This window comes from Sinocyclocheilus anshuiensis, unplaced genomic scaffold (assembly GCF_001515605.1).
Source record: "Sinocyclocheilus anshuiensis isolate Anshui unplaced genomic scaffold, SAMN03320099.WGS_v1.1 scaffold438, whole genome shotgun sequence".
Lineage (NCBI taxonomy): Eukaryota > Metazoa > Chordata > Actinopteri > Cypriniformes > Cyprinidae > Sinocyclocheilus > Sinocyclocheilus anshuiensis.
Window position 1 is genome coordinate 229,173 of NW_015546118.1, and position 17,175 is coordinate 246,347.

A 17,175-nucleotide genomic window follows, 5' to 3' on the forward strand; every position below is an offset into this window, starting at 1 on the left:
TGATAACAAACAAATTCTAAAACTAGAAAGGCAGCTAGCCATAAAACTTGTTTAACCTAGCTAACATACGATTTTATTTTCTCAATAGGCTACTGGCCAACATTAACTACTAACACCTGAACAAAATTTCACATTAGTTAACTTAATGTTAATACAAGATAAGCGTTGCTCGTTAAAAGTAATTTTAATTCGGTAATTCAATAAGCTGACAAAAGTCGTTTGAAACAACAGCGCAGTTTACCATAGTAAAGTTTGTTACTGCTATGTTGATGGGTAAATGTTACTAGGTTAAACTGGTATGCAAAAATGTTGACACAAACACACAGACAAACGTACATATATTTTTTACCTTGCTTACTGGTCTTATTCTCTCATAAGGTACATCGACACACAGCGCAGATGTTCTCCGGAACTCTTCCACTCTCGCAGGTTCATCCCCGGGCAAAACCCGCGGCGCTGCTGCGCTGGTTCCGTGTCTTCCTCGGACGCGAGTGGCGCGACTCAACAAAAGACAATATAGAACTGTATACCGTATGGAACAGTAAAGTGATGCCCCAGTATATTTCTGACGTACAGATGTACTCCAAGCACTCGTGCTGTCTCTGACACGAAGGACAAACGGATTTTCCAATCATTACAAGCGATGTAACATCCAGTATAGTCAGTCCCAAGCTGTTGCGGCGTTGTAGACACGGTGGAAGTCAAATCTTGTCAATCCAAATGTGAGAAATGAGGAAAATAAAGCAGCCTCAATAGAATGGCACCAAAGAGGCCATTACGGCAAATACAGTAGTATACAGCAATTTAAAAAAAATACAGTAAGTCACTGTATGTGGGGTTTGACGTCACAGAAAATTCCCATGATGCAAAGGGTATTACAGTTATTTACTGTAAAGCGAATTTGCAGTATTATACTGGGTGATATACAGTAAATAACTGTAGAAATTACAGAAATGTCTAACAGTGAAGAAAAGTTAAATAAGTAAAGAAAGAAAGAAAGAAAAAGAAAAGGATGGATGGATGGAACAGGAGAAGAAAGAAAGAAAGAAAGAAAGAAAAGAGACGGAAAGAAAGAGAAAGAAAGAGAAAGAATGAAAAAGAAGAACTGTAAGAAAAAACACTGAAAGGGCAGGGAAAAAAGAAACAAGAAGGAAGAAAACCAAGAAATGCAAAGAAAAGAAAAAAGGAAGAAAGAAACAGAAAAAAGGAATCAAACAAACAAAAACAAACAGGAAGAAAGGGGGGGGAAACAATCAAACTGCAAGAAAGGAGTGAGTGGTTACATGATAGAAGTGTTGAATTCCATCAGTCCAGTGATCCATGCAGAGAGAGAGAGAGAGGAACAGCAGGCCGAGCCTTCTCTTGTTTCATTCCTCTCTTCGTCAGACCTCATGAGTGTTGCTTCATTTTAAAGGATTTTCTACTGGAACAATATAAGCTTTGTTGAAGATAACAAGCCATCACCCCTAAAACACACACACACACACCATTATGACAAACATACTTGCTCTGAACCTGTTGGCACTTGGCAGAGAAGACAAATGTACGTTTTTGGTATTCACGTTAAGTTCCGTCTGTACTTGGATGTAGAATTACAGGGGAGTCGGTGAGGCTGGAAGGTTATTGCATTTTAATTTTCTTCCACAACACACACACGCACTCCCATTGAGCTGCTCTTCCTGCGGATTTAAAGGTCGGCCGTTATGCGACTGCTGGACCAGTGCAGCGATCTGATTGGATGAGCTTCTGGAAGCAAAAGAAGATCTAATCTAGCTGTGTCTGATCTAATGAGTTGTGTACATGTGTGTGTGTGTTGGAGTGACCTGTCACTGGCTCTGTGTGTTATGTCGCATTAGAATGAACACTGACCCAAATCTCACAGACAAACACACATGCTCACCCACCGAAAGACTGAAAACCTTTAGCAGCTACATTTATTCGTCTCCCACAAAAGCTGTTTTTCAGATCTTTCTGCGACTACATTTGTCTTTTCCCTGAATGCTCAGAGCGGAGCTGTTGGCTACTGTGGCGAAGCGTCTTTTTCTTCCGCTCTTTGTTTCAGTTACTCATCAGTCAGAGACTCGAGGGAAACAGCACTGGGCTCTGCCGACTGAACGTAAATGTTACAGTTGTCACAAATATTTGTTTCGAAAGTCTGACTCAGCTGTGGTTGTGAACATTTGATGCGCGTTCATTGAGGTTTGGATTCTCTCATTCTGTGAGACGTGACGGGAGAACTTCAGCTCAATCAGGGCCTGTCATGTTGATTTAACAGCTGCATGATTATACTTGAAAATATGGCATAACGCTTGCTTCGAAACTGAACTATTCTTCAGTCCTTGATGTTAGAATCTTTCATATTTGGAAAAAAGGAATGTTCACAGTATTACTATAATTTTCCAAATATTATTATTTTTTATAATTAGTAGTAGTAGTATCATTATTGTAGTTTTTGTTATTAACATCAATACTAAAATTCCATACAATGACTTAAAACACTAGTATACTGTAAATTACCATAATTTATTTTTTTTATGTATTACTATGTATTCAATTTAATTTATTTTTTGCTCTTGGTGCTTGTTTACTGGTTTTATCTGCCTTATTTTATTATTATTTTCACTTTTAATGTTTAATTAATATATATTTCTATTTTAATTGTAATTCCTTTGAATCACTTTTGCATTTTAGCGATGAAAAGTGCTAAACAAAGTGTTATTAGTTATTACAATTATTATTTATTATTAAAATGATTAATACTTGGTACTAGTTGTCAGGATCCACAGAACAGGGTAGCTAAAAGCCATTACATATTTTATTATTTATAAAATAATAAAATATGTAATGGCTTTCAGCTAACCTATATTATGTGTTGTCATTAAATTGCATTGTTCACACAAAAATTCACTTGAAATGGCCATTTAATCAGACTATATAATTTATCTATCACTATATATTTGCCTATCACTATTTGTGAAAATACTGCCCCCAAAATACTGTAATATTACTGTGTTTTGGTTGTTGTTTCTACTTCAGGAATTGTGTGTGTGCATTTGTGTACAAGTCTAGATATGTGTGAGTGTGTTTGATAAAATATGAGGCCGGAGATGGCTCCATGGTGGCAAAAGAATGAGAGTACAGCTACAAACAAACGCTGATACACACACAAAAAGCGCACCCACACTATATGTCAGTCAATAAGAGATGCTAACTGGGGCAACACTATATTCATTGTGACAAGACTGAATATTTCATTCTTTGTCTCTCTCTTACTCTCTCACACGCACACACACAAACATAGAGGCAGATGGTAAATCCCCAGCCCCTTCACATTTTTCTAATGTGTGTTTACACCTTGTTTTTAAATTTAAATCATGTTAATCTCCCTGCATGGTCCTTGGGGATTTGTGTGTTTACGCTATATTCTTTTTTGAAATAACTGCTTTGTTCTCTGTAATGATTTTACTCTTCTTGGAATTAAGTTCGACATGAGTCTGACTAGAAATGAATAGTCTAATTCCATCCATGCAGCAAATTTCCTTTTTTTTTTGCACAGGGGCAGGAAACTATTAAGACCGAAATGTTCTGACCAGCTAAAATCTAGCAGTGATGTAGTGACAGAATGTCAGAATGTGGCCGCAAAAATGCTTCATAGCAAATCCATCCTATTGCTAACAGTACACAGGGTGGGATTACCCTGCCTGTCTGGAACGTGTGTTGTGTTTTAGCCTGGAGTGAGTGTGTGCTGGAGTCAGGATGGGGTGTGTGTGTGTGTGCGTGTGCGTGTGCACAGCAGCACCGTGTGATGCTATTCCGTGGTTGGAACGGTGACAGGTTGGCATGGTGCTACCGTAAGGAGACTGGCACTCTGCCTACTGCCATACATCTCAATCTGCATGACATCATAGCAGCTCCTAGCAACCACACACATCACCCCTCCCCCATACACGCCCACAAAGGGCCATTCACAAGCACGGTGCCCTGGCCTTTCTCCCTCACTGGAGTCTCTCGCGGCTCTTTCTGAGCACAGATCCATCCTGCCGCTATAAAGTTTCCCATACTGGTCAAAGCAGTGATAACTAGAAGAAAGAAAAGACCTTCCTCTTCAAGTGATGGTAATATTGAAATGAAAGGGAAAACCAGTGTTGTATTTTTGCTGGGCTCCAGACAACAAAAAAAAAATAACAAGGGAGCCAAATATTTTTGGGGAATCTTGAAATATTTAAGAGCCAAATGACTTTTTTAGCTGCCAAATTACAGAATCTGTCATATTGATGCTGTCATTGAAGTAATCCTTATTGTGATTGCTCCATATCAATGTCACACTGTTTCTTAAGAGTAGTCCAGCCTATATAAAAAAAAAGTTGTCAAATATTGTGCTGATAATGGTTCCAACATCTACAAAACTCTGTTATGAAAAATCTTGAATTAATGGTTAATGGTTAATTTCAAATCAGACATAACTAAACAATAATTAAAGGGATAGTTCACCCAAAAATGAAAATTCTGTCATTAATCACTCACCCTCATGTTGTTCCAAACCCGTAAGACCTTCGTTCATCTTCGGAACACAAATTAAGTTATTTTTGATGAAATCCGAGAGGTTTCTGACCCTCCCATAGACAGCAACACAACTGAAACGTTTTATGGCCCCGAAAGATAGTAAGGGCATCGTTAAAATAGTCCATGTGACATCAGTGGTTCAACCGTAATGTTATGAAGCTACGAGAAAACTTTGTGCTCAAAGAAAAGACTCTATTCAGCGATTTCTTTTCTTCCGTGTCAGTCTCCGCCACCATTCATGAGAGTACCACGACGCATGCGTGTGCATTCCTCTGCTTGTAAACAAGGCTTCGTGCATGCGGTGAAGACTGACCCGGATGAGAAGAAATTTAAGCTATTCTTGTAACTTCATAACATTACGGTTGAACCACTGATGTCACATGGACTATTTTAACAATGTCCTTATTACCTTTCTGGGCCATAAAACATTTCAGTTGTTGCTGTCTATCTATGCCGTGTCAGAAAGCTCTTGGATTTCATCAAAAATATCTTAATTTGAGTTCCGAAGATGAATAAAAGTCTTACAGGTTTGGAACGACATGAGGGTGAGTAATTAATGACAGAATTTTTGGGTGAACTATCCCTTTAACAGTTTAATGAGAGAGTCGGTTGCAATTTTGTAATGGCTCTGAACGATTCACTCAGAACCAGTGATTCTGATTCAGTCTGCTTACTCACAAGCACGTTTAAGATTTGTTATCACTTAGTCATTAAAACAAACCAGTTTATTAGTCATTTGTTTGCAGAATGGATATCACAGCTCGCTCAGATGTATTTTTTATATGTTTTTTTTTTTTTACTGACACAAAATGTGATTTTTGATTGATACAAACTATATTTAAAATAGTCGAAAATGCAAAAAAAGAAAAACATTTTGACTATTTTAGTTGCAGTCTAGAGATCTAATATGGTGTTTTTCATTTAAACTGTTTTAAATGCATAATATGTTGTTAGTAGTTTTATCATGTTATTTGAACAAGTAAGCAAGTACTCGCAGTGCGCTACACCTCCAATGTGGAAAATACAATAATGCTACAAAATGCATTAGTGTGCAAAATGGGACACACCTTTTGTCTGATTAAATTGATCAAGAAAACAGGAAAAAAGTTAAAATGATCTTCTTGAGTTTGTTTGTCAAATTGGTGTCATAAATAAAGTGTCATATCTAGTGAGGACTCATCGTAGTATGTGTGATGGCTGTGAACGTGTGTGTTTTTGTGAACAAGCATATTTTCTTATCTTACCTGTTCTATAGTTCCTCATTAGTGCTTACACACATGCACTCTCGGCACTTCTCAATCACAACTCTTAATGAGCACGAACTAATGGAATCTAATAATGTGTATGTGTGTGTGTGAACTTGTGCGAGTGTAATTGGGGGTTAAATTGAATGAAGGTGGATCACCCGCTGTGACAATATCGGTTTATTTAACTACATAGTGGGAGTGTGTGTTTGTGTGTTTTGTATACATATATGTGTGTGTGTGTGTGTCACCTATTCAGAGCAAGCTCACTTTCTCACACTTATGTCTTTCTCAGACACATAGCAGAGATGCAACATGGTACATTGTGGCATATTTTTAGGTCTGTTTGTGTCTCCGATCTCTCAAACTCACAGGGATCATTCTGTAGGAAACATTGAGGCTTCTGGGCCTACGCAAGAAAATTCATACACATGGCTTTTCTTACTGCATGGCAGCGTGTGTGTTTGTGCATTTCCATGGGATCAGATTACTATCATAGGGACTAGTAACAGGAGAATACACTGGAGCTTTTTTCATCTTGTCCATATTCTGAGACACACACACAAACGTTAGTTTGTTTTTGGATGTTTCTAAGGTAATATTAGGTTGCAATGTCTGATTTAAGGACTAAATGAGTGTTTCCTTAGCCAGAGACTGTGTGTATACGTGTGTTTGCATGTGCTTGTGTTTTGCATCTGATTTATAGAGGTAAATTAGGGTTTCCTTTTCCTGCTTTGGTTTGCAGCAAGAATTCCAATCAAAAGTCCTATAAATCTAAACCTAATTCGCCAAGACAATCACCAAGCCCCTCTCTTTCTTTCTCTCTCTCTCTCTACAGCAACTTCTAATGGAACACAGGAAGGGTTGGAAAACAGAGAAGGTGGGGTTTGTAGCACGAGATCCATGAAGATCATCATGAAAGTCGGCCAAGGTGAATTACACACACACACACACCTTCTTTATCTTCAGTATGTCCAAAGGTAAAGTCATTTAAGCCCCATTTGGTGGATGATTAAGTCAGCTGACTCATTAACCGCCAATTAGATTTTAGTTAAACATTATCCAAGTTAGCATGACTTCAGACTGTCCACACTTCATATTTCTTCAACCAGAATACACAGTTTCTGCCCTTAGATTTTGTACTCTGACTCATAAGCAGAAACAGGAAGTTAGATATAAAAGCATCCTGACACCTAAATCAAAACGAATACATTCAAACATATGCTGTACTGAAATTCATTTCCTTGAATGTTTTGTTCCTAATTAGTTATGTATGTGATTGTATGTTTCAGATCCAAATGCACCAGATCCAGATTTAACAGACCTCCCAGACCAGGACCGGGACAATGAGATCAAGGACCCCACAACCAGCCCTTCCCGCAAGATAGACCGAGGCAGAGACGCAGATGGAAACGGATCTATAATGCCCGGCAGAGGTGAGGAAACACAAATCATCTGTGTTTACACCAGCTGGTTTGGGATGATGATGGTGTTTTCCTATAAATGACATTGGATATTCAGAGGACAAACTGATCGAAGTTCAGCAGTGAAGATCTACCACAGTAAAATTCACTAAGAAAGCCAGGATATAAAATGCAGCAATGCAGAGCTACTGCCTCCCTCAGGCAGCTGCATGTGTGCAAGAGAGAGACAGGAGTTAATGTAGCATGTCTTTATCACGTCCCAGCAGCCATTAACCTACGGGAGATCTAAACTTCATTAGGAGAGAAAGAAAGAGAGAAACAGAGAGACAGAATCATTAGGAAAGAACCGAGCGACTCGTGCTGCAGTGATCACACCGCACAGATTCTCGAGGTCAGATTCTTCTGCTATGAGAGGACACATTACACTCTGACATAAACTGCTATTGTATCTTCTCAAAATCGGTTAGTCGGTGGGTTATATGAATGACTCGTCGACTAATTGGTATAATTAAGCTCGGTTCAGGATCACATGATTCCATTTGGACAGTCTTCAGTTATTTAGTCCGCTTATACCCTGCCACTTTCATACAATCGACCTCAAGCTTGCATTCAGGTCTGCCTTAGAGGTCTGCACGGGCTTTAAACTGAAGCCCGAACCCGACCCGTACCCGAGATCGTCTGACTCGACCCGACCCGAGCGGCACAGTTAAATTTAGAGCCTGAACCAGACCCAAACCTGAAATCTTTTTTTTTTCCCACAACGAATAGCCAATAGAAAAAAAAAAATGCTGTATTTCACGATTGCATGCAACGGTCAGTAAACAAATACATGTAAAGAAACAGAATCATTAAGGCTCGGCCAGTTCACAAGGCAAAAGAAAAAACACTTACCAGTTATGAAAGTTTATGAACATCAGGTGCAGCGGTCACATAAATTCTGCCAAGTTTTTGAATGGTTGTATACGACAAGACGATAATTCTTCCATTGTGCAAATTATGGTCACTTTTGTCAGTTAAGGCTAGTTAGCATTTGGCCTGCTTTAAATCAGACACAGAGATGCAGTGCGGTAAGATTGCATTTATTTGAATTAATTAATTATATAATTTATTTGAATTAGCGAGAGTGAGAGAGGGATGAAAGTTGCGTGTGTGAACCTGCGTCTGCGCGCCTCTCTCTACAAGCAATGAGGCTTAGTTACTTCAAAAACAGCGATTTTACATTCATTGCAGAGAAATATAAAGTTGCGAGTCAGTAGCCTGTCAACACTATTTTACTAATAAAAGTTTCCGTGCTGTGTTGTCGTTGTCGTTGTCGTGTGCACTAATGTGTGTGCGTGCGTCTATGAAAGCAGCATAGCCTACTGCATATAGTTTTAGTTTAGGTATAAACCCGAGCCCGAAGCTATTCATTAAACATTAACCCAAGCCCGACGGGTCCAGAAATACTAGAAATACCTCTAGTCTGCTTCCATCCAATCAACAGTTGGTGGATAGAACCAAGTCCTCACTCTGTATTTTTTCTTTTTTGATCAAATGTTTTTACTTGGATGTACGTTGCAATATGGAAGAATATCTGCTGCTACTTCTATTTATTACGACTTTATTTTAATTCAATACAGACTGTTATAAAAACAACACTCATGATGGAACACACAACACAAAAATGTGTATGGCGCTGGTTTAAGACAATGAATTTAAAATGAAACAAACTATTTTTAGAGTGATTTACCATGCAAGCTGTAAAGCTGAAGCGCTACCATTGAAATACATGCATCAAAAGTGAAATGTTGAAATACAAACTACACTACTGTTCCAAAGTTTTGGGGTCAGTAATTTTTCTTTTAAAATTGTTTTCACAAAAATATTAAGCAGAACAACTGTTTTCAACATTGATAATTGCAAGAAATGTTTCTTGAGAACCAAATCAGTATATTAGCATGATTTCTGAGGGATCATGTGACACTAAAGACTGGATAAAAGGCTGCTGAAAATTCAGCTTGCCATCACAGGAGTAAATGACATTTAAATGCAGTTTTGATGAGCATAAGAGACCTCTTTCAAAAAAATAATAAAAAATAAATAAAAATTGGCAACCCCTAAGCTTTTGAATGGTAGTATAGTAAACCTCACTAATCAACTATTTGATGATTAGTTGACCATCGTGACCCATCCCTACTATTAAACTACAAATGCTATGCTGCTTAAATGTATGTATGCCATTGAAATACACAGTCACAACTAGGGATGGGCATTCCAAGCAAAAATTATATTTGAAAATCGCTGGGTATTATTCGATTATTATTCAACAAACACCCATAAACAGAGAGAGAGGGGGAGAGACGGGATTCACGCTTTCAATCTGTATGATAAACTGTTTAATTCAGAAGATAGGCTACCTTAACTCAAGCCATATAATGATTGTAAAGTGCTGAAACGTATTAATATAATAAACATAACCGAATGACGGCACTTATTAACATAACAGTCCGTCGATTAGCATAAATCAACTGCTCATAATCCTAGGACATTTCCATAAAAAAAAAATTGAATCCCTAAAGGGAATAGATACGAGATGGGAGGAAAAATGTTTTTCAATATCTTCTGTCGCAGTAATATCATTGGGTAATTTTACTGTATGTAAACTGCGGGCATCAAGGAGTCGTTATTAATATGCGGGGCATTGAAATCGCTTAGGAACGCGCGCTTGTTTTTTACTTTCACTTTCGAGATTCGCGATCACATACGGAGCAGCACTCGGCAGTATTACCACACATTTTACAAGATTAGATGTTTGTCAGTGGTGCTCAGGATCTGCAAATCATTCGCCATCATCCTATCAGTCATCTCTCCTTACTCTGTTTATGTGGTAAGTGAAATGTTATGTACTGTAATGTAACAGGCTACCGATAGCAAGCGGCTAACCATGTCCCTTTAGTGGCTCCGTAGAACGCGTTATTTGTTTTCCGCGCCTTTCTGAACAACACAGATTCAGCCACACCTCTAACCCAGTCGGGGGTATTTGTGGTCCGCGCGGAGCACTTATTTGACATCGTCCCAAATGACTGTAAACATTATATGCTACACAAGTCTTTTTTTTAATGCCACGCAAGTCTACAGTGTGCGCGTGAGACAGTGTGTTCTTCAATTGTCTTTGACAGCTTTTAGGTGCGTTATTAGCAGCGCCATCCTCTGCTTACATGAACGTGTCACCACCGCATCAGCACGGAAAACATGAGGAAATTTTTAATGACAATAATCGCACAACCTATTCGATATTATTTAATTAAACCAAGTAATCGAATATTCGAAAATCGTGACCCATCCCTAGTCACAACTTTGTGTTGTTCATTGCTGGACTACCATTTGAAAGGATTATTCCAGTCTGGGTGTATGTTGTTTAGCTTCGTACTGCTGTTAAATATACTTGATAACATGGATTTTATTGTCAAGGAAAAATGTGTATTCGTAATGCCTATTTAGCAGCAGGAGTCATCGGTAGCTGTTTCAGCTGGCAGCGCAACAATAAACGCAGCAATGGTTTTATTTACTTTAAAAGCAGCTCAGTGCCAATGCTAACAAACTCAGAAGTTTGATTCTACAGCCATCCTCGCTTATCTTTGCCTCAGACAACAGAGAGTGACTATAAACACTGATAATGAGAGTGTGTGCTGCTGACATCATTCTTACTGATAGTTAAAGGGGTGGTTCACTGTTTTTTTCTAGGCTTGATTGTGTTTATGGGGTGCAGTCTAACATGTGTTAATGTTTATTCCACACCGCTCTGTCCTTTCTCTGAGAAAAGCGCTGATCATTTCCTTCTTTTATGAAGCCCCTCCCTCAGAAATAGGCGATGGGCTCTGATTGGTTAGCTAGCCCAGTGTGTTGTGATTGGCTAAACCGCCTCTAGTGCATGTCTAAATGTCCCGCCCCTCACCTTGTAGGTTGTATTGAAAACAACGGCGTCGTTAATATCGCTTATCAGTTTGAGCCCGATTGAGAAGCAGAGGATATTATTGAAGAGGATCGTGCAGAACCTGTGCAAGCACGGCTTTTAATGGTAGGCCTATGTTTTTTGTTTGTTGTTGTCTCATACTTTTAGATATGCTGTTATTTGTAAATGCTACTGCTAACCACTGCTTTAGAACATTGATTTTGAAACTTGTGAATCCATTAGAATCGTTAGAAGACAAAATCGCGATTCATTTATGAATAGATTTTTACGTGCACCTCTAGTTTTCTCTTCCTCTTCTCTAAAGTAGCGCAGCATGGCCTCGCCCCCTTTGCTGCCTTTTCCCGAGGGCGGGGTTTATCTGGGTATGTTACATCATGAACCCGGGAAGTAACTTGTTGTAGTCCCTACCAGCCGTTTTTGTAGGCATTAAACTGCCAGAATTTTAAAAGACGATATCTCCGTTTGCATTGAACTTTTAGCTTCGTAACTTTGCAGATATTGTTTATGCTCGAACAGCAACATTACACACTAACTAACGGTAAAAAAGTGAAATCGCAATCAACCACCTCTTTAACAATGAAAGAGAAAGTGAGTGCGCGTCATAATGTTGTTCTTTTTTTTTTTCTCTTCAGACACAAGAAACCAGGATAACAGTCCCGGGTCAGTGGAGGGAATTTTCGGCTCCAAACCGGCCCTCTTCGCTGCCATCGGAGCTGGCTGTGTCATCTTCCTCCTCATCATCATCATCCTCATCGTCTTGCTCCTCAAGCTTCGCAAGAGAACCCGCAAGCACTCACAGCCCAGGGGCGGGACTGCCCTGTCACTCAGCACTCTGGCCACACCCAAAGGAGCCGCCCAGGCCGGCTCAGAACCGAGTGACATCATCATCCCCCTGCGGACAACAGAGAATAACTACTGTCCACACTATGAAAAAGTCAGCGGAGACTATGGGCACCCTGTCTACATAGTGCAGGAAATGCCACCCCAGAGCCCCGCCAATATCTACTACAAAGTCTGAGAGAACGCGAGGGAAGCAACTGCAATAAGAACTCGTTTTTGTAAGGTATCCTGAATCTTTTTTTCATTACCTAACCCCATCTGCTCCGTGTGCAAGAGGATGGAGAGGGAGAAGTGGAAAAGAGGAATGAAAAAGACTATGCGGATGATATTCCTCTCAAATTTCCTTCCCTCCGTCCCTTTTCCGAACACTACACTGTGTGTACGTGTGCGTGCCGGTCGCTCTCGATGTGTGTGAAACGGCAGAAAACCTCCCCAAATTGTGTGTCACTCAGGCACGGACTTCACTGCTGAAGAACAGCCTACAACCAATCACAGAGGGACGCTAGAGTGACATCAGAAAGCAGGAAGCTCTCATTTGTGTGTTTTTTTGTACCGTTGCGACTTCGCTTAGTTTTGTTGTCTGTTTTTCATCTCTCAATCCATCACAGTGTTTTGTTTTCATCAGTATCAACTCGATTCTTGCAGCTTTCATCGTCTCGCTCAAAGAAAATGTCTTAAACACTGTTATGAATGCCGCTCTCATATGTCCTCTCATTTCCTTGCGTCTCTCCAGACACTCATTTTACATGCTGTAGAGGCAATTGAACAAAAACACACACTCACACTCGTACACACTTTGGTGTTCACGGGTCAGTAACAAACAGCTTCTCGCTGGAAAAGCGAGTGAGTGAAATAGGGAATTTAATATGTAAACACCAGTGTCAGACCTTCCAGAACTCCCGGTCTGCTTTTTGTTCATTTGAGAATTGTTTCAGTTGAAATTCTCTCTCCTCTCAGCCGAACACAAGTAGTTATTTGCTATCTGTTGTCAGTGATGCGTGAAGTGCTGAATAATATTTGTATCTTGTCATTATTTTTTTTTCTTATTCTATCTCCCAAAGGTTTGTAGGTCAAAAACATCTTTAGGGATTTGCCTCTACACCATGAGCCTATGACCTCTTTTCAGTCACAGACATGCTAACGCATATCTTTGCATAATTTAGTCCACTAACATGTCTTTTTTTTTTGTCTGTTTGAATGTAGACATGGATTCTAACAGTATGACCGTGTGTATATAGAGTCCCATGCAGAAGCCAAAAATCCATCGACATACAGAACATGTGAAATTATGCCTTCACCTCTCCCTCCTCTCAGATATGCACATAAATTATCCCTGTTTGCATACAAACACACACAGAAAAAAACATCCACGAATCAGAGGATCAAAACAAGCTCACCATATCATCCTGGAAAATCTAGTGCTAGATCTATTTTTATATGGACTGCACGTGAAACGATAAACAGCAAACAGCAGGTGTGTTTACGCCTATGCTAATTTAAAATTAGCTGCATTTGCATCTGGCCTCCAGCGCAGCCAATCAGAGGAAGCCCAATATTTCTCGTAAAATAGATTTTTTAAATGATATTTCGATTAGGGTTTATTGCTGTTGTTTTTTGTTGTCGTTTCTTCTTAATTTCGTTTCTAAGGCCCGAGATTATGTAAATAATGTATGTTGGGAAAAATGTTGATATAAAGTTCCATTTTATTAGAGACCCTGTTAATGAAAATATAATTAGGATTTTTGAAAATGCAAAAGCTTTTGTAGATAGTCTTTTTTGGAAAAAGACATTTTGTAAGTAAAAGGTTTCCTGTCTCATGGTTTTCTCTTTTTATTTTACTTTTTTTTCCCGTTTGGTTGGTTTTTGATTAAGGAGACTTAGAGGTCCCTGTATAATGGGTTTTAAAAGGTCAGCCTAAAGCAGCATAAAGACATACAAGTCCCTTCACATACACACACGCTGACACACACTTTATCCTCCCTGTTTCACAAGGGGATGGTGGTATTTTTGTTTTGTTTTATTTCGTTTTTACAAATGCTGTGATGGAACCAGGTCAAATATTCCATGACATAGTTCATAAAGGAGGAAAAGAGGAGAGAGAGAGTTATTACTCAAGAAATGCCTAAATACACACACACACTCATTCTTACTGACTGACCCACCAGTCATTCTTATAGCACACAATATACATACATATAAACACCATCAGACAGGGCAAGCACCAGCAAACTACTTTAACAAAACTAAACCAGCAACAGCTTGTGCAACTAAACTAATTATTTATGTGTGTTTGTCTGAGCTGTTTAAGGCAGTTCAGGTCTTTAGGATTGACCATAGAATAGCACTTTTTGAAATTCATGGCTTTGGTTTTTTTACCCATAGAAATGCACGTGGGTGCACTGATCCTACCAGTCAGCGTATTGAAGTGGATCAGTCGCGGTATCACGCTACAACAAAATCATTTTCTTGCACAGTAATTTTGTCTTTTTGTCCAGTACAAATATCTAAGAATCTCTTAAAAAAGACTGATCTGAATGCAAAATGACAATACATATATGTAATCTTAGTTTCAGAGAAATCTAAGAGATTTTGGTGAGATTTATGCTTAAATAAATAAATAAATACAGTCCTAAATATTCAGATATTTTACTGGAAAAATACATATATATTTTTTTGCAGTGCATTAACAAATGTTAACCCCAATTTTACCATAAGCAGTGGCTTTCTCTGTACATGTTTAACAGCAAAAGCTATGAATAGTTTGTGTAGTTTTATGGATCAGCACTGCTGTAATGGGATCTTATTCAGTGACTAACTGTCTTTTGCTGCTGGCTTTTTGCAGTTTAGCTTACACATTTGGTTCGCGGCACTCTTAACAGCTGAAAGGCATACGCTTCCTTTGACGTTTGTCTGTATCATAACAATGAGGTGAAAAAAACAGTCAGCCATATTGTTTATCAGATTAGACTTGAGGCTTTCCTCTCTAATGCTGCGGTCAGACACCTGTGACATTGTGTGGATCTTACTGACATCTGTTAATAACATTTTTCCCAGTGAGGTTGACTTATTTGAGGAGAACTTACTTAAAACCCAAGCATTCACACAAACAGACGCACACACACACACACACACTCGTACACACACTCCCCCTCAGGCAAACAGACAGATTGGTGGTGACTTTTGACCCTGTAAGGATTATCACAATATTATGAGAGAGACAAATCTAATGAGAAACCCTTTTCTCTGGCCTAGATCCATCCCATCACACACAGTTCATCCACTCTTTCACAAAATTGACTTGTTCATAGAGCGAGTCAGTGCAGTGCTGAGGCCTTAGGCCAACCCCGACACCCACAAAAAACGCTTGTGCTGCACAATGTTTCCTCCTGCTGTTGCTGATTTTTTTTTTATTATTATTATTATTCAGTGAACTACATTATTATTGTTATAATTTTCTTTTACTAAGATTTTGTTGCAGATTTCAGTATTATTGATTTACGTTTTAATGTATGTGTTGGCAGTGCTGACGCCCCTGTGGCGACAGCGTTTTTTTGTTTTGGTAGAATTCACACAGTGTCCTCAGAGTTCCCCCGATATATGACACTAAAGCCAAGTCTCAGCCCTCAGAAAGCGTTTTAAAAGGATAAATAAAGGTTTTTCCTATGGAACCTGCTCGTCTCTTCTGTTTCTGACTGCTTGTCTGTGTGAAAGACACAATAAGAGAGAATGAATGAAATTCGAGTGTTGATGTGTGTTTGCAGCAGTCGCTTTCTGTTCAATGTACTCATGCATGCTATATGTCAGTTTTTCTATCTTGAATACACACAAACGCAAACTGTGCTGCTATTTCAAACACAACAAGCTGTCTCAGCGAGTGACGCTCTCTGTGTCACAAATATTTCATAATGCCTCTGGGTATCTTGTCCCCGGCCACTCAAGACTCGCACACAAACACTCTTGTTTGACTTCAGCGCATTAAACTTTCAGTGAGTCTATAGTCAGTCAGTGGCTGGAGTACGGAAAGCATTCTGTCTCATGTCTGTCGGCATTTGTGGAAAATGTCTATCGTCTGTTGTCTGCTATTTTGATCTGGGTTAGCATTATATATAAAAAAGAATTTGACCCATATTTCTCATTTATAATGCAATTAAATTTTTTTTCTGCACCATCTGACAGTGTTAACAAAAGCAAACATGAGATAAAAACACATTTTCTGAAGCGACCGTGCCATTTTATCTCGCTTGCTGTTCAAACGCTCTGTATCACAAGTGCAGTGCTGTATCAGGTGAGCTACAGAGCAAGTTTACTACATCAGAAAATCCATACATATGGGGGGAATATGTGATGCAGACATCAAAATGTATTCGTTTACAAATAATGCACTATGGTAAAAGCTTTTTGAGGTCATAACATAGCATTGTAGTAAAAATAAATCTTTATTAATCAATGATCTACCCCCGTAATCATAATTTGTGTGAAAAGCTAGCAACTGCAGTTTTTGGAGTTCTGCAAAAATGTAGTTAGACGCACGTATTTCCAATAAGCTTTTTGAACTACGATAGGCCTACAAACTGCGCCATACAGCTATTTACAGATGTAATGATGATCATGACAAAGTAGTTCAGGAACAGAGATATAATTATATTTAGGAATGATATACAATTTACTATATTCACTAAAATATACCTCAAGTTTAGTGTGTGCGAGACAGAGACACAAGGAGAGACTTAGAGAGTATTAGGCAAGTCATGTCACAGGTGATCAATCTGCACAAGACTGATATTAGATTTACTGCCCACTCACCCCTAGTGCATTCTGGGTAAATGCCGTGGGCTCTGCAAGCTCCTATCTGCTACTATTACAGGCCCCAGAGGGAGGGAGAGAGAGATTCTACAGAGAGAACCGGAGGAGGCAGTTCAACGGGTGAAGTTAGACATCAGCGCAAAGACTTGAAAACAGAGAAGGGAAGATGTACGTAATTCTGTGAAAGATTGATTTGATTTGATCATCTGTTTGATGATGCAGCGCTAGATGGAAGAGAACAATCAAGCCTGAGATCTCTCGTCTCGTCAGTAATCCAATCAGACTCGAACACTGAACTGCTCCCTGCAGCTGCCATCAGATCACACTTGATTATTATCCTAAGAAATGG

General features: G+C 39.1%; 1 protein-coding gene across 1 annotated transcript in view; it reads left to right on the forward strand.

Moving 5' to 3' along the window:
• LOC107700912 (ephrin-B1-like) overlaps positions 1–14,811 on the forward strand; it is a 42,271-nt gene extending 27,460 nt beyond the window's left edge. The window contains exons 3-5 of the mRNA XM_016502763.1: positions 6,646–6,738; positions 7,100–7,243; positions 11,816–14,811. Coding sequence (XP_016358249.1) covers positions 6,646–6,738; positions 7,100–7,243; positions 11,816–12,201 — 623 coding nt within the window. The 3' untranslated portion in view covers positions 12,202–14,811. The remainder of the gene's footprint in view (positions 1–6,645; positions 6,739–7,099; positions 7,244–11,815) is intronic.
• The last annotated feature ends 2,364 nt before the right edge of the window (positions 14,812–17,175 follow it).